Here is a 25,432-nt window from a genome sequence, read left to right as displayed (position 1 = left end):
GGATGTGATTGGCCGGGAGAGCGCTCTCTGCGGACGGACGTGAGTCTGGGGGCGGGTCCATCCGCAGGCTGCCGGACGGACAGGAGACACCTTCACGTCCACAGTCCCTGCCGCTGCACCTCCATGCTGCTCGCCGGTAAGACAGCCTGTTTTTGCTCCTCGTAGGCGCCCTGCTTCGTTCCCATGATTAACACGTGTAAAGGCGAACGGTGCGTTGTTGGTCCTGAGCCGCTGCACGGACACAGGAACTGGCATGATGCTACCTGAACTTTGCCTGGCTGATCCCACACAGCACTGCAATAACACACCGGTGCACAAACCGACAGGGAAAATGATGATAGCAAAAAGAAAACATTTGTTTATTCGATCATCAGATATATTTAAAATTTAATAGAAGCATTTCAAGGCAGAGATATTCTGACATTTTCCCCTCTGCATTTACCGGTGAAGCTCTCAGATGTTAAAAACAATTAGTTTTCATCATCAAGTAAAAGTCCTCTTTTCTACCTTTGAAAGTATCGTCATTTTATAGAAGTTTTACAGCTATATCTGCCTAGTGTCGAATGTAAAAGGCATTTTAAAGGCATGTGTTATACTAATGGGCTGTTATTACTGATGTTTTAAAGGTAAGCAGAATTTAATGGAGTTGATAAATCATGATAAATCATGTATTCTGCAGCACGGCTTTTAACAGAGATTCGTATCCTTTCGCAAAGAGGCTTACATTGTGTAGTGGTCAGAGATTACATTGAAACCATCATAGCCTGATTAACCCAAAACACTGGATCTTAACAGTTCAAATTCATATGCTAAATGCAGCCAAAGTTTCACTGCTGATTTGTGTAGTTGTTGCATAGGATTCATAATTTCATTTTAATTCCACGTAATCATATGGCTGTTATTTTGCCAATAACTAAATAATGATAAATTTGTCAAACCACTGCTGACTAATCATATGTATTTATTTGTTCCTCAAATGTCTATTCTTTTGACTATGCTAGTACTATATCTGCCTCCAGTTTTACAGGAGCCCAATAATGAGTCCAAACAGTCAAGCAGCTAAACACAGGTCCTCACGGGACACAGAGAGGGAGTTTGGAGGAACCCTGGGTGAGTCACAGCAGAGCCTCTTCCCCAGACACCACCTCAACACTTCCACCTATACTCTTTGTGCATGTGTGTGGAATGGTTTTGCTTTGTTTCCTGCTGTGTGCTCTGTATCAAGGACCACGGCAAATTTGTCGCACTAAAGTACTTTTAAAGCACGCGTACAGAAAGTTCATCTAATTATTGTTTGAGACGTTTTGATTATGCAAATATATCACAATATTGATTTGATATAAAAGATTGTCTCAGTAGACAGAACTACTTCATCAATCAGCTTTTCCATGCGGTTAGGCTAGTGCTTCTAGCTGCAGCTCTGTCATGTCAGTCATGTTGTTGCCAGTCGCCCCACATGAGTCTGTGTTTGTGTCCTAGGTGCCGTATGCATTCCCATCTTGCTTCCGTTGACGGTGCTGTTCCTGATCTGTGTGAGCCGATCCCCTGAAGCCTCTGTTTTCCAGTGGCCCCCTCCCCTCCCCTCTGCTGATCAGCTGTGGGATCCTTTGGCCCCTGTGCTTCTTGTGGGATGGATCGGTCTGCATGCCCTCCTCTATCTGATGCCAGCTGGGAAGGTGAAACACTTTCACTAATATGGTTCAGGGTTACACTTAACTTTGATGACATGCTGAAGTAATGATGCATAAACTAAGGAACTGTCTCTCAGCCATTATCTAAATTGAGATAATTTTGTCATATTAATTGAAGCAAGTTGTAATTTAAAAGTAACAATATTATTGACCCAAGCTAATATTAACTGCATGAGCAAATCATGTAACTTTTGCTGCTGCTGCTTTAGAAACATTAGGCTTGTTAGTAAATTTTTTAGTTGTTCAGTTCTCCATTCTCCATTCTCCATATCTTCCTCTCGATATATTTAAACTAAGTGGCTCAGTGATGACAAATATTTTGTCTAACATGATTTTACTACGTACAAAGTGAAAGCAAAGCCTAAGACTGAGGCTGTAAGTAAATACACAGTTTGTCATGAACAAACATCGGATCTGGCCTTACGGCATTCCCACCACTAGTGTTGCATGAGGTTGACTGCAGAACATATCAATGTGATTCGTGCAGAAAATGTCACAGACACTCATTACAAGGTGAAAATGCACAGCCAGGGTTTTAATGCTTAATTCACTTATATTCTATAAAAAAAAAAAACATCATATGAACTATTGAAGAGATTAAAAACATGATTTCATTGGATATGTGTTGACTGATCTCATGCTGCTTCCAGTTTTTAATACATATCTTCAGGGCATGATTTGTATGAGGAAATAAATGTGTATATTTTCCTGCAGGTGTCTGAAGGATTAGTTCTCAGGGATGGAACTCGGCTCAAGTATCCCATAAATGGTATGGTGGGGGGCTTTAATGTATTGATCATTTAATAATTTCATCTGGTTGTGTTAAAGGTGAAGCTTTAAATCTCACAACAAACGTTATGAATTACATATTGTGTGAAGTGGTTCATAACAGTGTAGCGCTAAAAAGTAAAGCATTTGTAATATACAACACTTATTACACACACACACAAAATACAACCAAAGCTCAAAGTACACACTAATGTGTACTTTGAGCTTTTGGCATAGAAAAACTCACTATTGAATGTTACATTTTACTTTGAGGTAGTTTTGTGTGTATCTTTAAATTTAACCTCCCCACTTTGTGCCCCCTTTGAACCTGAGCTAGTTTATTGAAGTTGCACAATGTAGTTCCACTTTCTGACTTGTGCAGTTTTTGTTTTTGTTTTTGTTTTTGTTTTGAAGAAGACCTCTGTCAGCCTACCCATCTCTCTGCCACAGGCCACAACATTTAGTTTTGTTTGTTGCTCTCTTCCAGGTTTTCATGGACTGTGCATCAGTGGTGTGTTACTGATGTTGCTGCTGGGGCTCGGGGCTCCTCTTGGGAATCTGTTTGAGCTGCTCTTGCCTCTGGCAATGTGTGCAATAGCAGTGTCATTCCTGCTCTCTGCCTACCTCTATATCCGCTCCTTCTGGGCACCATCTTATGCTCTCGCTTCTGGGGGCAACACAGGTGAGAGTTGAGCTTCATCACTAAAGGAAGAATCCACCCTAAAATACTTTTTTTTTTTTTTTACGCTACCGGTCATGTATTGTACATCTGCAGGCCTGTTTAACTGTTTGTGGAAGGTTTTGGTATTCCCCTGGGTGACATCTAAGAGCAAAGCTCCTCAGTCGCCTGCAGGCATCAGGCAGAGAGTGAAGACTTTTAAGTAGGCTGAGTGGGTTAGTTTGCATTGCTGTGCTGCCGGGCTATTTTTCCTATCATTTACACAGATATAGAGGAAAGAATGTAAAAACATGAATTAATAAACTATCAGCCAAAGTACTAACTTCTGTTGTGTTTTCAGTATCATCTGCAGCCGGTGTGCTGTCTACTGTTCATCAGTATGTTTTCTGATGGTAGTGAACAATATATTTGCTAAATACCAGCTTTGTCCTTGTGAGCATGTTAGCATGCTGATGCTAGTATCTAGCTAATTTCTTTTTAATTCTAATTTTATATATGCAGTGTTGAGCTCTAGTTTAAAAGACAAGGTTACTGACATGGCATGATATTAATTACATTTTATTCACATTATATGCATTCAGAACAATGTAGGAACCAAATTAACATGGCGCTCTGTTTTGCTAAGGAAATCCCTTCTATGACTTCTTCATCGGACGGGAGTTAAACCCTCGGATCGGAGACTTTGACCTGAAATATTTCTGTGAGCTCAGACCGGGTCTGATTGGCTGGGTGAGTGGATCCGCAGAAAATTTTGTCTGTATGTGAGGATGTTTGAAAGTCTAGAAACCGATGAACACGTCAGGTAAAAGGTTTCTAGTATACAGGTATACATGACCTTTTATAGCTAAAAGGGCATGGTCCAAATACTAAATGCAACTTTATTTGATGTCGAATATATTCACATTTTACACAAAAATGTTATTGAACAAATTCAAGTTTTAAATTCAAATTCAAGCTTACAAATACAGAGCTGGTGTGTGTGTGTATATATATATATATAAAACAATAGATGCAGATATTTGTTGCAATATTTGATGTGAATTACTGAAAATAAAATACCTTTGTAATTTTTGCCTTCTTTGTTAGGTAGAAGATTAAGATACATAATCGTAAACATTAATCAACACTAATATTAGAACCCAAGAGACCAACAGGTGGCGATATTGCTCTCCTCTGATCCTCCACGCTATTCGGCCACAGTCAGAATCAGAAACTTTTCCCTGTGATGGCCTGACACACTGAGAGATTTGCTGGAGGACAAAGATGCACATCAGCCTCTTAGTGTGACTCATCAGACCCAATAAGGCAGAAAATAGACATTCTGGTTGGAGTTACAAGTAAGAATTAAATGAGGAATCACAGCAGCACACTCTTTATCTCCACTAGTCCCAAATAACATTAGAGACAGTGGAAGGACTGAATGCTGTCCTCCATTCTCCATATAATCCTCTCTATATCTGCAATGTGTCATTTTGCATGAATATCTTTGTGTGTCTGTATTTAGAGTGTAAACAGTAAAAACCTTTGCACATCTGAATGCTTTAAAGCTATGAGCGTAGGAGAGGACAGAAAAAGCTTCCACCAAATGGCCACAGATAGTGTGTGGGAGATTTTTATTTCCTGTTGCATGTTTCAACTATTTACTTTTAAGATTCAGCATCTTACAATTGGTGCTAATCTCATAAATAATAGATATTTTAAGGTTTTTAAGAGCCAAAACTTTATTTCATTAATAGAACTTCTTGGATGGAATCAAATCAACAAAATGTACAAGAGCTTAGTTTTGGTGGCAGACCTGCCCTTGAAATGAAGTATTTATAGTCCTGTGTATTTAAATTCATCATCTGTTCAGATGTTGCTGGATGTGTATAATGATTTCTTCTGTGGCATCATATCAGTCTGTGCATAGTATGGTAGTCTGCAAAAATACTTGTAACATTACATGTGATCTCTCATCCAACTACACAACGACCTGCCCAGCTGATATTATTCAGCAGAGTTACTTGCAATGATCCCAGTATATGGAGCTCTAATCCAGCAGCATGTTTTCAAGAAATGCATGCATATCTTTTTTCTTCACAAGTGATAGAAAAATGTTGTAATTTGTAATTAATGGTGTTTGTGGAATGGAGACACCGTGGGCTTTAATTTTTGGAAATAAATAAAGGGTGCGATGATTATTCACTAAATGTATAAGTCAGCTCAAGAAATGTGTTAAACATTCACCGGTTCCAGCATGTCATGTGTGATCATTTATATAAACCTTTGGGTGGTGGGCTGTTGCTGAGCCGTCACAAGACATTTGAATATGTCAGCATCAGTTTCAGGGAACTTCACAGGAATCTTTCTCCTAACAGTCGACTGCTGATTGTGGTTCTGCCTCAGGTTAGAGTTAGTGCAGCTGAAACACACGAACAAGCGGAAATCTGGATTCACTTCCTGCTTTTTCAGGTGGTCATAAACCTTGGCATGCTGATGAAAGAGGTGGAGCTCCAGGGGTCCCCGTCCCTCGCCATGATACTGGTCAATGGTTTCCAGTTGCTGTACGTGGCAGACGCTCTGTGGAACGAGGTGAGGGGTCAGCAGCGCCTGCTTCTTATTTCAAAGTTCCAACTCCAGAGAGTTTTTTTCTGTTCTTAGTTTGGCTTAAGATCATGATTTATTGTTTTATATCAGGAGGCTGTTCTGACAACTATGGACATTGTGCATGATGGGTTTGGCTTCATGCTTGTTTTTGGAGATCTGGCCTGGGTCCCCTTCACATATGGCCTTCAGGCAGCCTTCTTGGTTGTTCACCCTCAGACCCTGAGTTCGTTCGGAGCTGCAGCTATAATAACACTGAATGGTAAGCACTTGTCAGCTCTTCTTCATGAAACTGTAAAATGATGTGCTATATGTTTAACCAGGCTGATGTTGACATTTCTCCTTGTGCTTGTAGGTATTGGATATTATATTTTCAGAAAATCCAACTCACAAAAGAACCAGTTTAGACGGGACCCCTCACATCCAACTGTTGCACGTCAGTTACGCGTCTACATTTCTCTCAATATACACAGTCAAATATAGTTATCCTATTTTCAATAACATATCTGAACTCATTCTGTGCATATGAAGAAGAAATCAAATTAATGTTGTCTTCAGAATAGAGAGGGAGAGGATGATCTCTGAGGTGAAGGGCAAATTTTATCCAGGAATATCATCATTTGCTACTACTTCCTTGCAGGACTGGAGACCATCGCCACAGCAACAGGCAAGCGGCTGCTGGTGTCCGGTTGGTGGGGTCTCGTTCGTCATCCCAATTACCTCGGTGACCTCCTCATGGCACTGGCATGGTCCCTGCCATGTGGTGAGACAGCTTGAAAGCCACACAGGGCTGTTTTTGCACACAGGCCAAATGGACATAACACCACCCCAGAGGGTTCTATTAGCAAATGTTAATGAAATGACATCCAAATCATTTCCAACTGTGTTTATGACCACATATAGATCATAATCTATAATCTAAAACACACATGTAATTCACTGCAGCACATGTTCATGGTTGTTTATGCGACACATCAATGACTTTATTCTTACATGTGCCTGCAGCCCATGGACAACAACACATTGATGAGTGAAAAGGGGGACATGTACCTCTCATTCATTTATTCTTTCATTTTATTCACTATTCTGCCACTCCTCTGCACAGCAGGCTTCAATAAGACGCAGTATCTTTTTTAGAGCCAGGTGAATCTCACAATATTTATTTTCTGTTGCGATTCAAGTTCATTTGGTTCAGTGGTCATTAAAAAAAGTTTAGTCCAGGTGCTTTTTAAACCTTGGTGCATATTCCATACCTGTCTTACTCTGAGGTGTCCAATAGTCAGAGAAATGATTGTAGCAAACTGTTTGAAAACTAGACCCAGCCATTGTGATTTTTTTCAAGATTTATTTTCCTGTCTTCATAACATAATTGGACTGAGTCTAATACTGCTGCAGAATAAATGAGGGCCGTAATGATCTGTCTTTGTTCCCCTGTAAACTGCCTCATGTTCCTATGAATCCTTCCTAAAAATGGTGACTGTCAGACTTTTGTTCCAGCTGACACATATTGCTCATTGGTATTCAGCTTTATGTGACTCACTTGTGTAGCTGCCTTTGTAATTGAGATGTACAGCTGCTCCTGCCTTAATTGCTGCTGCAAAAGGCATCAACCGCTAAATTATGTACTCAAAAAAGAGAGAGAGAGGGACCGGCTTATTCCAGACAGATGCAAACCTGCACTGGAAGAAAGTACCAGTGTTCACACAGCAGTCTGCAGAAATTCTGACTGAAAGATGAGAAAATATTTGCAAAAACAGGAGGCAACAAGGTCCTTTTCGGCAATGCTGGCTCTTTTCCAGCCGGTGTCATTTGCTGCGTGTCTTCCCCCATTTCCTTTACTGTTCTAGCTGTCCTATGGAATTAAGCCATAAAAGGCCAGAAAAATCTTTTTTAAAAAAAGAAAAAGAAAAAAAGCTCACAATGGTGCTCAAATAATGACCACAGAGGTGACTCAACTCAGAATATGAGCTTAATCACACTACAATTCACTGGTGCTTTTGTTGGACAGTAATTAAAATGGTGCAGAGGAGGATGTAATACACATAATAAAACACTGATCTCACTAGTTAAAAGAAAGTTAGAATTTGAATAGCCATTTAATAATCCATTAGATGCACCACTTAGCCATACAGTGTTGTAGAGGGGCCTGGGCCAGTCAGCCTGAGCAGAGTAGAGCCTGGACAGGTCGCCATTCTGTAACAAGGCTGACATATGCATACAATATATATCATGTCGTTTTCTGATCATCTATACTAGATTCCTCCTGCTGATGAGTCCATTCATGTTTCTCTCTTCTTTAGGATTCTCACATCTGTTGCCCTACTTCTATGTCACATATTTCACCGTGTTGCTGATTCATCGAGAGGCGAGAGATGAGAGACAATGCCGGGCCAAGTACGGAGTAGCATGGGACACCTACTGTCGACGCGTACCCTACAGGATATTCCCTTATATATACTGAAGAACTAAGCCAACGAGTGGAACAGGACCAAAAACTGCAAATCAACACAAACCCAGCAATAATGTGAAATGTTTTTCCATTTTCATTTGCGTGTAACACAACTGATAAGTGGTGCTGCTTCCGCGAATCTGCAGCGAGCATACAGTTTTATTCTGCCTTCATTTGTGTGCCTGTGGTCCAGGTTGATGGATCACTACTTCTAAATCCTTGCATTTGGAACTCGAAGCCTCACAGCAATCTGATATGCTGCAGGTTAAAAGCAGCTTTCACCACACACATCATTTACTCTGTGCATGAACATCCCCACATACAGAAAGGTTTTTAGCTTTTCCTTAAACAAAGATAAAATCAAGTTGAGGAAAAAACATAACTAAAAACAATAAAATGTTCCTTCTTTTACTTTTACTGAGAAAATATTACTGTAAAAACTGAACTGAAATAGTGAACATCTGTGCCTTTTTAAATCAAACGACAGTCACAAATTTTACCATGTGTTTTTAGTGTCTTTGTGAAATGTGGTGTTACCTGTGAAATACATTTGAAATAAAAAGATATGAGATATCTTGTTCCCACACATCCTGACTGCACTCAGTGCAGTTAATCATATATATGTGTGTATATATGTAGGAAACTTTTTACATGATGTGAATATTTGAATCTATACTGCTAAGACCAGAACAGCTATTAGCCTTTTAACATTTCAGATAATAGCTGGGTTACTTTTTAATAACCTTTTCCAACCTGTTTCCATCCCCCAGTTTAAATGGATCCTTTTGCCAGCATTTATAAAGGTGTTGCTAGCAGCTGTCCACCAAGCTTCTGGGCTTTTTAACATTCGTTAGATTTGAGCTTTGAATATGTTCTGCTCAAAATTGCTTTGAAGGAAAAAAATGTACATCAGTTGGTCTGATTTTAATTATTAATGAAGTGACGCATCATCTCGGGGACTGTTTTTTTTTTTTTTGTTTGTTTTTGAAGCAGTGCCTACTATGTTGTATGGTGAGCTGTTATAAGTAAGTAAGTCAGCATTAACACTTCTTGTTACATGTGGTATTTTATGGTATTTTACAGTACTTCCATTCTATTTGAAGGTAATACATGCTTTGTCTAAAACTAATGTACACAATGTTTGCCCTTTTCCATTATAAATCCCCCTGCACTTAGATATTACTCCTCGCACATGCAGTGAAGTATGTAAGTCTTAATGACTGGGCTCTCTGAAGCTATATACCTTTGTTTTTACTTTAGAAGCCCAGTGCAGTTGGATCCTGGTCTCGCCTACACAGCACTCCAGCTATTTTTTGTTGTTTTTCATGTGCGAAGCACTAATTAAGAATGCGCTGTTTATAATGCCGTGGCTGGACACATAATTGAGCACATAAGCTTCTTCTTTTGTGTGGCAACATTTCTTTCCCCCTGTTGTTTTTCTGACTGTAAAAATTTAGTTTTTTAAGCTATTCAATATTTCACAACAAAGTAATATAAATCTAAAAGCCTTATGAGCAAACCTAATTCACATGTACATGTCTTTTTCAAGCCCTTTTTTTTCATCTAGGATTTCTCTCAAGCCCCCAACAAAATTGTAAACAAACATTTTTCCTCCCTCTGTTTTCCCAGTTCAATCAAATTCATCTTCTCAAAGCTCAAACAGTTTTTTCTCAGCAGAATGGATTTGGATTCGAATTTTAGCTGAATCTTGTGCCAGAGAGGAACAACTTCAAAATAGTAGAGGGACTTGCATCTCTGTTCCCTCAAGCTCTCCAGCAGTCAGTTTGATCTGAGTAAGATGTCTTTTGGGAAGGTGTACAGAAAAACAAATACTGCCCTTCCACTGTAAGTCTCATCAGCATTTGAAGCTTGTTGTTTCCCTTCTCCTCCCATATCTCCTGTGTGATTATTAATTTTCCCTCTGCTTCCCAATTTTCAGGGTCTTGTAAATGAAACAGCCAAAGGCTCCAGCAGTTTGTAAATGTCCTTTTCATGATCTCCATAGTTTTCAGTGTTGGCCTAATGTCAAAGAGACAGTGCTGAAAAACACCTACTCACCTATTCCTCATTAAAATGAGAAGTTTGAGCAAAAACAAAAGTCATATTTTCTAGCCATGCAGGAGACGACATGTATTCATACAGCTGTTGGCTAAACTACTTAGATATTCTTGAAAGGAATTTAATTTGGCTTTTTTTTTTTTTTTTTTTTCTAAGTAAAATTAGAAAATTAGACACTGTCATGATCATTACCACCTCAGATGAAAGCCTCAGGGCCTCATTCATAAAAAATATACCATGATATGATCTTAAAATTTAATCTTAAATTTAGCTGCAAGCAGATCTGTCTGATTGGAGACCATAGCACCTGAATAATGCTCCCTTTATTAAAATAAAGCCTTAAAATACCATCAACAACCTTCATTCCCCTCTTAGATCCGACTGCTCACTGTTAATTATCTTAAAGGATCATTAGCTCCTAATTAAAGAATGAAACGTCCGTATGTTTTAGAATGAATCGACATTAAACCTTTCATTCAGTTACAAATATAGGGGATGGGTATTTTTATAGATGAGACAGCAGCTGAAAGTCAGAGTGACTCACGTTGTCTGGACCCACCATCCAAAGCCCGAATAGGAACACAAGTGTGAACAGGTTTGACACTTTCTTAGAACCAAAGAGCACTCAAGAAAGCACATCTTTTGTCCTTTTTACAATGGGAAAAAAAAAAAATCAAACGCGATTCAAGAGTCTAATAAATACAAAAGAGAAAGTGACTTGGGCTTAATGTGAATAAAGTGGTGTTTTCAGTTGAAAAGAGAATATGTTTACAAAGCAGTAACACACATTTCATATAATATGAGTGTGTAGACCAAACGGCAAAAAAGGAGCTATTTATTTTATTATCTCTCCTTCTTTCCTTTCAATGAAATCTTGTTGTGTTACCATGCCTCTGCATCTCTAGTTGTTGTTGCTGATGATGTGATAAAACTGGCACTGTGCATGTGATGGCACTAAAACTTACTGTAGAACTTTGACTAAATATTTACATGTCCACTGTACAGTCTGTAAGTCTGTGCAGCAATTTCAACATGCAGCCACTTGATGCCTTGCATGAAAGCGAATGAGCAAAATGTGTGTGTGTTTTCCATGCAGCTTTGCATGTGCATGCACTTGCCATTTGTGTATGCCAATCGTGACGTTTCAATCCCATCAGTTGTAGCCAGTTTCCATGGCAACATCTCTCTAAGAACACGGATGTAGGAGAGAGGGGAAAGGAGTTGAGACAATTATTGTGGTTGAGGGTGCTGAAAGAGGAAGATGAGTGTGAAACACTGTAAACTGTGGGATGAGAAAGAACGAGAAACAGATGCATGTGCTGTGAATGAGTGAACAGTTTGCGTGCGTGCGTGCGTGCATGTGTCTGTGTCCTGGCACATATAGAATCGTCAGAGTTGTGTTTGTCATGACTACATACATGAAACTGGAGGTAAAGTAAATGTGTTATGCAGAGGAGGAGTGCTGCCAGGCAAATACACCAACTTGAACTGTATTTTTCTGATTCGAGCGAGAGGCTCAGAGTGAGTCAACAGGAATCTCTAACACAATTTAGTTTCCATGGTGACAGCGGGGGAATGATATGTCCTTTTCAACCACCGGGAAAATGCCAGCTTGAAGCCTCGTCGTTGCTCTGTTTTCTGTCTGAATCATTATTTAGACAAGTGATAACCTGGCAAACCTCACACTGGGACAAACTCAACATTTTCTAGACTGCTTCCTTTGTTTTCTTTTGATAAGGGAACAAGATCGCTGAGAATTTGCTATAAATTTAAATGTACAGCTTCATTTCCACTACTAATTTCTCACAGTTGCAACGAACCCTGTCACCTTAGTTCTGTCAGTCTAACAGGTTCACAGTGCCCTGTAATTTAAAGTGTCAGTTTTGTGGAGGTGGAGACATTAATAGAAGCCTATCATCTCCTTTCTGTCGCCTCTCCAGTCGAGCTCTTCTCACATCAGCAGGGCAATGTCATAGAATTCAGTCATTTCAGTGCCCTTTGAGAGGCTGTGTGAATGTCTCTGACAGGAATTGTAAATGCAGCTGTTTTTGCACAGTTTTCAGAGCCTGGCATGTCTACTGCACCACTCAGTGTCCTCGCTCATGAATTTCCCTCAGCGTCCTCAAAGTTAAATGTTTATCCTCTAGCATGTCTCTGGTGTTGTCAGAGCATCATATCCACAACTCTCCTCACAGAAACTCGTAGATGATCAATTTGGTGTCACTGTTTTATTAGAATATGGCATGTGAATCGCTGTACATCATTGTGTAACCTAATAAATATAAAGTAATCCACCAAATTTGCTGTAGCGTACATTAATGATAAATGTATAAAAGACAGATACAAATAGATATACTGAAATGCAGTTTTCTAAAATGCTTTGTTTAGAGCAACATAATGACATTCAACCGAGCTGCTTCTCCTTTCCTCACGCTCCTGTGCTTTAAGAGTGATTGTCCAGACTTGACACGCTCTGCCATACACTGTTGGCAGAATTTTGAGGTCTCATTGTCCTGCGATTTCTTTCACGGGAACATCATTTGGCGCAGAATGTACTGCAAGTCTGCTTTGTCTTCATAAACACTGACAGACCATTAAAGTTTCAGCTTCACTCAACGAAATGGTTGGAGTTCAAATCATTAGGACAGTTTGATTTGGTCCCCTTTAACTCTCCATTGTGAAGCAACTGGCACGCAGTGAGCGATAGAAGAGGTGTGTGTAAACCTTTATTTTTGTGCGTGCCAGTGTGTGTATATGTGTGTGGTAAAGATATAAGGCCATAATACAGAGTCCCAAATCTGTAGCAATCAAGATGTTTCTCTCTCAGACTGATACAGAACGACTACTGTCACAGCTTAAAAACTGTCCAGTCAGCATCTCATGTAATTTAAAAAAGGGATCCTTCTGTAATTTGAGAAGAGAGAGTGAGTCTGTTCATATTTTTTTTTTCTCATTTGCCAACTGATTGAATGCAAATGATGAATCTATTGCTTATTGTGTAGCAAAAGCCAGATTCAGCGTCTTCCTCTGAGCCACAGTTGTCCGAAGTCTATTAAAAGTGTGACGCATTCCTTCATAGGATGAATCTGGACACTGTAGATTCTATTCAGTCCAACACACACTGCTCTACTGCCATAGGAATAGACCCAGGAAATGCTCTTTTTAAACAATGGTGTTGGTATTTAGTTAATATCGGCTTATCCGTATGTGCTTCCAGTGAAAATGTATTTTAAAATATGACACAAAACATGTTGCCCACTACTTGAATTAGAATATAACACAAAATTTTGACCACTTAAGAATTTTAGTTAATGGGCTTTTTTTTTTTTTTTTTTGTCTACTTCAGTAGCTGTACGAGAGTTTTCAACAAATTTTTTTCCTATGAGTCCCACAATTTATATACCAGACGCATCATCACCACCATTTACTAGATGGGCAGCCGGTGTATGACAAACATCCAAGGGTTTCTGTTTTTCTACTGAAAATCACATCTGAACCATCACTTATCAACAAAGAGATCAAACTTATGAGCACTTGACAGCAAAGACAGCACCAGCTGAGGAAAGGCTTCACTGTTTACAAATCTTGGTCCTCAGAAACATTAACATCTTACACAAGTCCCTTGACACTGTGATGTATGGTTGTGGACATAGTGAGATGACTTCACTGGCTTTACACTTGTTATATAACCGAGACAGTGTCATTATCGTCTCCTCTGTCTCTCGTGTCCCCCTCACCACTGTTATTACATACACTTAATAACATTGCATCGATATATCTCATGAATCATATCACATTGCTATTCTGCTGTTTGAAATTGCTTTTTGTACATGTGATGTCTACATTCTACCTCATATCATAGAGAAAAGTTGCTGTGCTAAAATGACTATAGTATAAACGCAGATGACTAAGAGTAAACTTCACCGGAGATAGTAATAAGGCGTTCTCTGCACACAAAAAAATACAACAGAACTAAGTTTTTTTTTTCTTCTATTTTTTCAAGTTAAAAAAAAAAAAAAAAAAAACAAAAACAAAGCAAAACATTGTGCCAAATCAAATGTGTTAAGGAGAGAAAATAAAGACAAGGCCCGACAGTGCCATATCCTCTAAAGGAAGATACTGCAGGCCTTTCCAAGCCTCGTTACTTTTTTCCTCACATCACCCATGTAACCATGTAACTTTTCAAATTTAGCACAATGTTTTTCAGATAGAAATGTTTGGCGTTATACATTGGAGCATAAAGCTCCTCAGAAAGCATGAACCTAGAATGTACCATAAAATACGTCCTCACAGCTATGGACATATGTTGAATGCACATTGCAAGCATTGACTATTAAAGCCAAACTTATGATCTATTCTTGTAGTTTTATATTGACTTTTAGCTGAGACTGGCATGAAGAAAACACACTCATCTGTCATCTCCCTGCTTGACTTTCTGTATTTCCTACTATGCTTGAAAGTTCTCCTGCAGGATTTGACCTGTTACACTTTCATGTATCTGTAACTCAATCAAAGCAGCCATTTCACGTCATGGGAGCCTGTTATCTGAAATACATGGAATGAAACAAAAATAATCCTGCTTCACGTGCATTTTGAAAACTCAAAGAATACAGACATATTATTTCATTTCCAGCCCCAAAGAGTTTGGAGGTTCACAGTGAGTTGAGCGACTGAATCAGTAAGAGCAGCATGGCAAAACTCCAGCCCTTCATATTGTTAAATCATACAATGGGTCAAAGGCAACGCAAATACCTGCTGCATCCTCTTTCTCATTCATTTCCATTTTTCAAAACTTTGTTCAGCTGCCTGGCAGCAGTGGAGGCCGCACTTTTACATTCACATTATCACTCAGGTAGGTCTTCTTGTTGTGTCCAAGGTTAGACTGCTGAAAACCCAAGCCAGTGATGGGAAGGATACATGGAGAAAGGAAGAGTTGAAGTCTCCATTCACACTTTTGGGTCCTATTGACAGATAGTTTCCTATTTTTTTTATCTCCAGATCTCCTGAATGTTAGAAGCTCACCAAGGCATAGACCATACTTCAGCAGGAAATGGACCATAACAAGAGGTGAAAAAAAAAATAGAGAGAAAAATAGTAATTGTGCTGCTCCAAGTTATACTGCCACTGAAAAGATTGTAAATGTATACATACCTGTAGAGATAATAGAAGAAAGAGAGCAGATAAAAGCCCATCTTACACCAGGACTCCTTCTGGCAATAGTTGAGAATGTCGGCGTTCATCACACTGACGGGATCGTACATGACCTCTGACCCGTCAGCTGGCCGGTGGAAAAACCTGAAAAAGCAGTGAGGTTTGGCTCTCTTCTCCACCAGAACAATCAAAGCATCAGACATCTGTTATGGGACTGCACCTCCACAGATGGTAGAAGAGCAGAGGGATGTTCAGGCCAAGTGTGACCCACTCTCCAGCACACATGAACATCAGGCAGAAGAGGCCATGGATGGAGTACTCCGGTACCACCAACTGAGGAGAACAGACACAATAAGCCCTGTTTTTTACATCTGCATGCTATTTAAAAAAAGAAGCGGTGAGATAATCACACACCAGCAGCTCGGGGTTTGCATGTAACTACAATCTGCAAAACAAAAATCTCACTGCTACGTGTTATCATTTCACATAGCGCTCTGTTTAGACACATGCAGACTGGCCTTTAGAAAATGACATGTTTCATCATAGCTGGGTCAGGCTGCTCAGATCACTAGTGTGTTTCTAGACCTCTGATTCAACATGGGAGATTTTTCCCATTATTCTCACAGACATCACACAAGTTACGGTGTAACTGATGCCACTGTGCAAGCTGTTTAAAGTCTTATCTAAATATTACACTACTTAATATTACACCATTACCCATCCAATTCTGACAACTATCTGTCTGAAAACATCAACTACAGCAAAATGACTGTAAGAAGTGTAAAGATGTTTCCTGTAAAAGCAAAGCCATGAGGTGAAACACATGAAGTAAAAGCTGTGAGACACTGCAGAACCAGGTGATAACCCTTTCCTGTGTTTGTTTTGACAGGTTACCCCTGTCAGGAGTCATGTGATTCACTGTTGAGGGAAACACTGACTATATTGACGTTAAGGGAGTAAACACGCTCAGATTGTCAGATTTCTTTGTTTGACATGACCTTTCAGCTGCTCCAAGCAACTGTCTGTGCTGACTCACAGCGATTGGACGAATGCGTCACCTTTCACTGGGGAGGGCAAGATAAACCTCTGGGCTTGGGCTGGCACAAGCACAATATCCAAAAGAATAATGCAGTGCAAATAAAATGGCAATGTTGTCTGATGGCCAGAAAAGATTGATCCCCTTTCATAAAATTTATTTTTTTTTTCTACTTTTGTGAGTTTTCTTCCTCCCTGCATCTCATCCCAACTTCATCTGTTCATCTGTATATTTTTGCACAGCTTCTGACTTGTTACATATATATACATATATATATATATATATGTATATATATATTTATTTATTTTTCATATTTTCCATCCTTTATTTTTATAGAGTGCACTGTATGTGTTTACTGCTGCTGTCAGCACTGTGATTTTCCCCATTGTGGGATAAATAAAGGCAAATCTAATTTAACCTAATCTAAAAGTTCTTAAAATAACATTTACACTTCAGCAAAGATATTGAAAAAGGTTTGTTATTTAATTGCTTCTTCAATTATTCAATGATTGAGTGGGTGCGTTCGTAGACAGCTTAGAATAATGAATCAAAAAAATCAAATAATCAGGCAATAAAAGCACGTGCCAGGCAGTAGATGGACAACATTAATTCAGTCATTCTTTCATCTTCTATGGCTTATCCATTTCAGGGTCTCGGGGTTGCTGGAGCCAATCCCAGCTCACAGGTACACCCTGGACAGGTAGCCAGTCCATTGCAGAGACAAACAACCACTCACGCTCAGACATAGGGACAATTTAGAGTCACCCTCCAGAGTCATGCATATCTCTGGAAGGTGGGAAGAAACCCAGACAGGCACGGGGAGAACGTGCAAACTCCACATCCCAGGCCGGGAACCGAAGCGGGTAACAGCGCTAACCACTATGCCGCCATGCTGCCCAGCTTCACAACATAAAGCACCCAATAATTTTTATTGGTTGAACCATTTTTAGCCTGAATTTAATAAGCTTCATTCCTGTGGCATCATAATTGTTAATCTTGAAATTTTTTCTGATCATAAAAACATAAATTTTTTCACTAATGAAAAATATCTCACAGCATGAACTCAGAGCCAAGACTAAGAACATAATGAATGGGCCCTGGTAGCACAGTTAGCATTTTGCCTTCAATGATAAATCAAACTCTTCCATTATTGATCTAACTCTTCCTGGCTGTTGGCCATTTTTTCACACACACACACACACACACTTGTTCAAAATGGCCTCCATAGCATGACAGCTTTGTGGGCACCTTGTGTTCTCTTCCTGAAAGCCTTGAAGCAAAAACACTACAGTCACAAAACCCACTTCAGTGTATCAGTTGTGGCTTGTGACTTGTGGAGATGTGCATCATTTGAAATGAATCAGTGTGCGTCATGGTCCTCACAATGGTTAAGGGGACAAAGGGTCATGGTTGTCTGTGGCCGCTCTGTTTTAGTCATCCAGCAGCAGCAGGTGAAAAACAGCTATTACTCACTCTGCGAAGCAGGTTGCAGATTCTTTCAATGTTGAGAATCCTTTCCCTCTGTGGAGCAGATATATAGAAAGTCGGATTAGCAGTTTGCCTTTTTTTGCATCCATTTTTACATTTTGGCCCATCAGAAAAGAAAATTCTTTTCTAAAGGGCTTAACCAAATGAAGATGTAGTTTAATAGCATGCAGACCCGATCAAACTCTTGCTTAAATATAAACGACAGCATATTTGGTTTTCTCTGTACATGTCATATCTCAACAAGCATTACACAATATTTTATCTTAAACTCTGTTGTTTTACTGACAATGTCCATCATCAGTCACATCTGAAGCAACGAGAGTGATGTTTTTCTTGTACAGCTAATGCTGCTGAGCCTCCTGTGAGGAAAGGAAGCCTCAGTTATCAATTTTAGAAATTAAAGTCATCCATCCTCCACTGCATTTGCCATCCAGCAGCTGGGGGCCTCTTTGTTTGGGCGTCCATTGATTAGGCAGCAGATGGAAATGAGCTGCTCTGCTGCAATTTGTTTGCTCAGATGAATTTATTTCCATCACCGGGCTGGTGACTGCACAAGTCAACAAAAGGACCAATAGTCTGACATTTATGGGCCTCATTTTTTCTGTCAGACAAAAATACACAACACAGGCAGCATGTTGTATGCCCGGGGCTGCATTCACCACACTGATTTTTGTCCTCCTTGTATTTGATGACGTCTCAGCAGAAAAAATAACCCTCACACTGATTTATTTGACATATTGAGGCATCCATCTTAATTTCAACATTGTAGCTTCCAATATGAAGGCCTCTGTACCTTTTATGAAGCTCTGGTCAGAAATTCAAACTCCCATGGTAACCTGAAAGTGGATTTTGACCTGAATCTACTGGCAGACCGTCTCCACAGCCTTGCTGTTTATTTACAGTTTCTTCTCTTCTGCTCTCTTTGTGCTCCACATCCCTCCACAACAAGCTTTACAATTTAAACTGCTCGGGTGTGGGACTGCCAGCTAACCCGCTGCCCTGTACACTTTATTCTTTGCCACTGCACAAATAAGTTGTTTTCCTGCAGTAATTCTGCTTGGATTTTACAGCCTGCAGCTTTCCCAGAGGTGTCCTAATTTGTCTCAGGTCATCCAGTTCACTATGAATATTTCATTGAACCAGCTAGGGAAACAAGTGAAGACAATCATCAAATACAGAAGAGACATTTCACAATATGCAGAACATGTAACATAGCAACGCATGCAGGGCAGAGTATGCTGTCAATTATGTCAATTCATCAGTAAACTAATCTAAAGAGGTGTAATTATGGCCCTCTCCACTTGGCTCTGCTCTTTATGGGGTGATTCATCATTTAAGCCATTTCAAGAGGAATTAATTCTGGTTTTCAGTCACTTTTTGTTGACCTGCCAAACACAGAGTTTCATATGCTGACGATACGTCTCCCTTTGAGACTGTAAGTGATTCATGACTGAACATGAACCTGATTTTGAAACATGTACTTTGTCTCTCCCAGTTTGTCCTTCTGTGATAGGGTAGGAAAATAGTAGTTTAGTAGTAAAAATGTGTTTCGCTCTGCTGACATCGGAAATAACTGCTGTTTATTTCCCAAGCCCGTTGTCACATTGAGTCTTCATTCTGTTTCACAGTTTATTGATTCTGGGCGAGACTGGTGGCATTGCATCCTGGCAGATCATGTTATTTCTAAACACGTCTGACACGCTGACATCCGTTATGATGACAAGTTTTTATTGTCTGCTATTGATTGACACACAATGAGATGGAGGCCAATTCAAAGGCCTTGATCCAAATTATAATGATGCTTTGTCAGAGACACCACCTCTCCATCTTCGTGTGAGGAGGTAAAGAAGCATATCCACTTTGAACTGAACATTCTGCTGTCTTTTACAGGTGTTGCTTGGACGCCTCCACACTCCTACAGTCTGTTTCCTCACCCACTCCTCATCCCTCTCACTTTGCAGCTCAGCTACAGATGTGCGCATGATTGCTTGAACATTAGTAAACCAAAACACATTCACAGCCGCTGCTCTGGGTACTGTTATTTTACCTTTTAAACAGACTAAGAAAATGGTAAACCTATTAATTATAAACACCAATGTAGGAAGAGAGGATAAATACTGTTTACTTTGGGTCATAATGTTTCAGTGTGACCAAATGCATCTGTTTTTGTCACAGTGACGTGAGCCTTTATTGTCGTGATTGCACAGTATCTCACTGTATACACAGCAGCTTCATTTGCATCGATCTCTTCAACTGATTAAACCAACCAGCTAGTATCATTGTGGACGGCTGATTGCATCAATATGCATGCAAATGAGCGTTTACGGAAAAAGCCTCCTGTCTGCCACTGTTGCAATCACCTGGAAGCTCGAGTGGGAGCTGCTTTCAAAGTATTGCAAATATTTGATATTGAAAAATAGATCAACTATAATACTAATACATTTTAATACATTTTATTTATATGCCACCTTTCAGGTCACCCAAGGTCGTCTAACATTGAATAAACGCATATTAAAACAATAAACCAAATAGAACTGAATAAAACATTTTAAATGTCTCAACCCATATCTGAAATGACAAAAGATTATATTAACATAAATTGATGCCTGTTTGCACTGATGATTAAAGGCATTGCTGAGGATTTTTCATGAATCCGCGGCTCATTTTCAAAGTGTTTCTTTATGAAAATCAGTCTCTCGAGGAAGAGTTCATGCACTCTCATTTAATAAATGTACAATGCTGTCAGCTGAATTAAGGTCATATGTAACATTTTTCAAGTGAAACCCTCCATTTGTTCTCAGCCTGTCTGTGTAAACCAATTTCTCTGTGTGAACACGAAGGTTTGATCAGCCCTGAAAGAAGTGAAACAGGAGGCACTTACCGCTCTGGTAGGATTACTCTGATCAATGGGGTTTTTGAAGTCTGTGCGGAGCTCATCAAATGCGATGATCTGAAAAATTTAAGTCACCTTTAGAACACAAATGGATGCTACTAATACTGTACAGCTTTTGAATATACATGAGCGATAAAAGCTATAGCTGGTATCTTTTCAACATTACACTGGTAAGAAAATGTCTTGCTTTCATTCTCAGCCTGGTGTCAGACAGTTGAATTGGGAACAATTGATTCAGCCGCACTCTCAGTCCATCCTGCACAGCTGCAGCCACATTGTTCACGTTGCCTGGACATACATGGTGATTGAAATCTCATTGTGTACATATATATTTACATGCAGCATTCCCCTTTACACTGTATATGAGCACCTGCATGTCTATACCAGTTTCTTCCTGTCTAATTTTTTTTCCCCCCTTGGTTTGTCTCGGTGGCGTTCTCTATGTGACATGTATGTCTTTATTTCCGTCTCCTCTAAACTTGTCAATCCAGTCTGTATCTGACAGAAAACAGTGTTGCTGCTCAGATATGCGACACTGATATCACTCTAACTGCTCCCAGAGAGAGACTGAGAGTATGACTGATCATTGGTCTCCAGCTTCCTGATTAACAGCTCTATAAAATACTCATGAGCCTTGTTGTAAATGCCACCTGCTGGCTTATCATTAGCTCTTCCTTTAATGCCTCACTGAAAAGCCATAATAAAAGAAGATAAGTAGCCCCCAACATCTGGCTGGGCTTGAGAAGGATAGGAGGAAAAGTCTATTTGTGGGAGAAAGTAACAGCCTGAGAGTGTTTCCCCCATATGAGTCTATATGGTTCCTGCTCATCTCCTTTTCACACTGTTGTAAACAGATGCAGTTTCCATGGCGACATGGTAAGCCCCAATGTGGGCACCATGGTTACTACAGCAGTGCACAGCCGTTCTGATTGGTGGAGAGCCACGCAGAATTGGGGTGCTGTATCCTCCTGTTGGAGGCAGCCTGGGGGAAGGGGTCGGCGAAATCATAGTTCGATAAGTCTTTCAATCGCATGCTTGAGCACCGAGCCAGACGTTTCTCCTCATTGCTTTCACACACAGACACACTGACTGACTCATAGTCTCACTCACTTAGTCAATTGGTATGTTAGTCATTTCAAGTCTTATATTCATAATGATGCGTTTTGTATTTCACATTGTATCTGCCTCCATGGATCGCATGTTCAAGGTGAGAGATCAGAGCTTCACTGTTTACAGAGTCTGTACGTGTGCAACCAGCGAAGCCACTGCACTGGTCTCCAGTGATTTTTGTGCAAATTTCACTGAAAATGCCGCAGGCAGACTGGTCCACAACAGTCTGATGGCGAGATTTATCATCGTTGTGTGTTGCCGCCTCCCTGCATTCATTCGTTACACACAGTTTGCTGAAGCGTGAGCACCTTGTTTGAGGACCTGTTTATTGCCAGAGTCCTGGCAATCATAGGCGTCATAGGAGCCTTTAATGTGGACAGACTGAGCCGGCAGGATTCAGCCCTTTTATTCAATATACAGGGGTCATGCTACTGATATACTGGCAAGAAACCAGGTCAGGTCATGTCACTGTGTGGAAATGAATGAGAAATGCACAAATTAAATTTAATTAAAATTTGACGTTCTGTTTTTCAGACTCATGGTTCTCCTCAAATTCTGTGCTACTTCAGCCAACTCGAAATTAATTATGATCCAAATAATTATGCCTTCAAAGGCCGGTGTTTGAAAAAAAGGGAACAATGTGTCATTTGGCATCTGTGAAGATAGTCACACAGAAACACAACTACAGTGTGATTTCTTTGATGTTCAGCTGCCACATTTATGCTTTCCATTGCATCTGAGGGACCTGAGTGTGTGTGTGTGCGCTGTTTGCACGCCGTGTTCCTGTTAGTGTTGTACAACTGTGTGGAGGTGGATGTGTTTGTCTGCCTGTGTGGGATGGAGCGTGGATGTTTTCAGGCTCTACATGTGCCCATTTTAGCTTCCAGTGAGTGCACCGTGGTGCACCTGCAGTGTATACAGACATACTCACCTGCCATATGACGAAGAAGATGAGAGCAGCGCACAGCACCAAGGTGAGCATGTAGCAGAAGGCCGCAAAGGTGAACGCCATGGCTGTGCCAGCCAGCCTGACGACAAGATGGGTCGAGAGAGAGAAAGGGAAACCCCCCCTCCTCCCCCTCCCTCCACTCCACTCTCTGCTCTCTACTTTTCTCTGGCTATTGTTCAATCTCCCTCCTTATTTCAGAGGAGGTTAGCTGTTTTCCTCTGCCACTCGAGCTGTATTGTCCAGGTAGGTATACCACTCAGTTTTAGTAACAATCAATAATCAGTTAGAGCTGTGGCTTCACTTCCACTCATGCTGTATCTTTGTCTCTCCTCTGACAGCAGGATGACCCCCTTCCTCGCTTCGGTTCAGGAAACACCTCTGTCTGCTCAAAGCCACGGCTGTTTGTAGTTGAACTGACGCTCCTCTTTCACTCACTGACAGGCAAAATGTCTGTCTCCTCCACCTCCCTGTAGTTTCTCTTTTGACAATGCCTGCACATTTTTTTTCTTTTCGCAATATTGCAAACAAAAAAGTATCCGATGGACACAATGACAACAGAAGCACAGGAATCCTGTCGATAGTAATCACAGCTCTGCACCTCAGAAAGGATTATTATCAAAAATGGTTATGGCTTGTAATAGGTCAGTAGTTTGTCGTAAGGCTTTCACTTGATCTGTTGCTCCAAATCCAGAGCACAGCAAATGACGCATACTTTAAATCACACCTAACAAATGGAAACAATTACAGTTGAGTTATTATTTGCGGAGATGTTCTGGTGGTATATTAATTATTTCTTTACAAAATGTTAGAGAAATGGTTTGCCTCCACATGCATCTGATCATTAGCTGAAAATATGAGATATTGCTCTGCACAGTTGGCAGTTTTCCTGACAAATCAGATTATGTGTTTTACAGTCAAATAAACAAATAAATAAATAAAAATCCAAATCACAGAGGCAGCGAATATTAGAATCAGGTTTCAAATCAAATGACTTTTCAAAGCGAGCAAGTACAAGATTAGAGAAGACTGATGTCGATAGTTTCAGTTAACGCTGATCTTAATATCGAGTAGAGGATACCTGTGTCTGGTTGGAGATGTGTCTGCCACTGAACAGTCCACTCTTTCCTCGTCTCTGTCAATTTGGGTCGGCACGTCATGTCAGAATTCCCTCAGACGCATCCCTCAGATTCCTCCAAAAACATTTCTTGCCTGACAGGTCCCTGCAGGTTAAACAATAGAAGTCTGTGGGGAAACTAAAGCAGGAGCCTCTACATGGTGAGATGCATTTACTCTGACTTTGAAATGACTCCTGCGCTTAGGCAAAAGATCTCCACAGCCCTCAGGAGTCATAAGTTAATAAGTCCACCTTTCTATTGTCTCCTCCTCCTCTTTTCCTCCTCTTTCTGAACTCCCCTTTCTTTCTTTCTCCTCCAGAAATGTTGCAAACAGACCTGAATGTGTTTCCTGAGTCTACTGTCTCGGTCTCCCTTCCTCTATTTCTTAGACTGCGAGAAAATTATTTCTATCACGCTTGATGTTACAACGATCGACCAATAGCATTGCTCTGCCTCTCTCCCTCCCTCCCTCCCTGTCTGTCAGTCTCCCTCCCTCTCACATTTATACATTTCCATAATCCCTTGTTCCCTGGAGACTGATGAGGGGGCAGTGCAGGCTGTAAATGTTTTTCCTTTTGTCTGTATCTTTCTCTTTTCCCCTCCCTCTATCAGTCTCTCTCTCGCTGAAACCTTCACTCATCCGTCATTTCTTGAAATGTATGTCAGTTTCATGCAGGGTGCTGCTTTCAGTCCCTCTCTGCTCTATCAGCTATTCGCTCAAATTCACTTCTCACAAAATACACTGCTGGTGTACAATTTATTTTCTCATTAAAAGCGCCCACTGTAATCACAGCTGATTCTCCACATTGGTCACATTATACATTATTTACCTGACAAATGCCAAAATCAGGATCAGCTTCATCTGACAAATAACAAACACGCAAACAGCACTTTGACACACATCGTGAGAGATCATGAGAGAATTGCAGTTCTCTTTTGTCATCATGTCTGTGTCAGGACTGTGCTCTGGATGGGGCTAACACCATGATGTAATGTAGTTCCCAACTTACAGTCTCATCTCATGAGCTGCACTATTCTTTCATCAGCACCAGTCATTATGTTCAAAGTATATCCTGACGAACGATGGCATCCTGGTTGTTTAACACCAATAGTTCCATGAAAGTGGAGATTGTGATTATATTTTTCCATGCAATTGATTTGGTAATATTTAACTAATGCCACAGTTATTGCCACCCTGAATTATGACTTTCATTCACTCACTCATCTTCTACTGCCTATCATTTTCCAGGCCGCAGAGCAAATCCCAGCTCACTCTGGGCGGGGGTCACCCTGGACAGGTCACCAGTCCAACACAGGGCCAACACACAGAGACCAACAACCACTCACACTCACACTCAGACCTACGGAAAATTTAGAGTCACCAGTTAACCCAAACATGATGATTTGGACGGTGGGAGGAAACCCACACACGGGGAGAACATGCAGACTCCACCAGTGTTGG

The 25,432-nt window shown here is 40.4% G+C and overlaps 2 protein-coding genes across 2 annotated transcripts; one reads left to right on the top strand and one right to left on the bottom strand.

Annotated features, from left to right (window-relative positions):
* The first annotated feature begins 8 nt into the window (after positions 1-8).
* On the top strand, positions 9-8,715 carry tm7sf2 (transmembrane 7 superfamily member 2). Its single transcript, XM_029519864.1, has 11 exons — positions 9-136; positions 1,020-1,110; positions 1,480-1,676; positions 2,406-2,460; positions 2,947-3,141; positions 3,764-3,867; positions 5,590-5,709; positions 5,815-5,983; positions 6,077-6,157; positions 6,362-6,484; positions 8,022-8,715. Exons 2-11 carry the CDS (start codon positions 1,038-1,040, stop codon positions 8,180-8,182), a joined length of 1,278 nt encoding a protein of 425 aa, XP_029375724.1. The 5' UTR covers positions 9-136; positions 1,020-1,037; the 3' UTR covers positions 8,183-8,715.
* A 6,523-nt stretch (positions 8,716-15,238) lies between these two features.
* Positions 15,239-22,918, bottom strand: cnih2 (cornichon family AMPA receptor auxiliary protein 2). Its single transcript, XM_029519837.1, has 6 exons — positions 22,838-22,918; positions 20,785-20,853; positions 17,889-17,936; positions 15,600-15,712; positions 15,380-15,523; positions 15,239-15,266 (listed from the first exon to the last, which is right to left on the bottom strand). Exons 1-6 carry the CDS (start codon positions 22,916-22,918, stop codon positions 15,239-15,241), a joined length of 483 nt encoding a protein of 160 aa, XP_029375697.1.
* Positions 22,919-25,432: the final 2,514 nt, after the last annotated feature.

This window comes from Echeneis naucrates, chromosome 14 (assembly GCF_900963305.1).
Source record: "Echeneis naucrates chromosome 14, fEcheNa1.1, whole genome shotgun sequence".
NCBI lineage: Eukaryota > Metazoa > Chordata > Actinopteri > Carangiformes > Echeneidae > Echeneis > Echeneis naucrates.
This window is presented reverse-complemented; position numbering and strand designations above follow the sequence as displayed.

Bases quoted from the DNA above. Each gene is read 5' to 3' on its own strand.
- tm7sf2 (XM_029519864.1), top strand. From the start codon at position 1,038: ATGAGTCCAAACAGTCAAGCAGCTAAACACAGGTCCTCACGGGACACA. The intron at 5,984-6,076 runs GTAAGCACTTGT...TTGTGCTTGTAG, and splicing joins AGCTATAATAACACTGAATG to GTATTGGATATTATATTTTC. The intron at 6,485-8,021 runs GTGAGACAGCTT...TCTCTTCTTTAG, and splicing joins GGCATGGTCCCTGCCATGTG to GATTCTCACATCTGTTGCCC.
- cnih2 (XM_029519837.1), bottom strand. From the start codon at position 22,918: ATGGCGTTCACCTTTGCGGCCTTCTGCTACATGCTCACCTTGGTGCTG. The intron at 20,854-22,837 runs GTGAGTATGTCT...TAAATTTTTCAG, and splicing joins TCTTCTTCGTCATATGGCAG to ATCATCGCATTTGATGAGCT. The intron at 15,524-15,599 runs GTGCAGTCCCAT...CTGCTTTTTCAG, and splicing joins CTCTTCTACCATCTGTGGAG to GTTTTTCCACCGGCCAGCTG.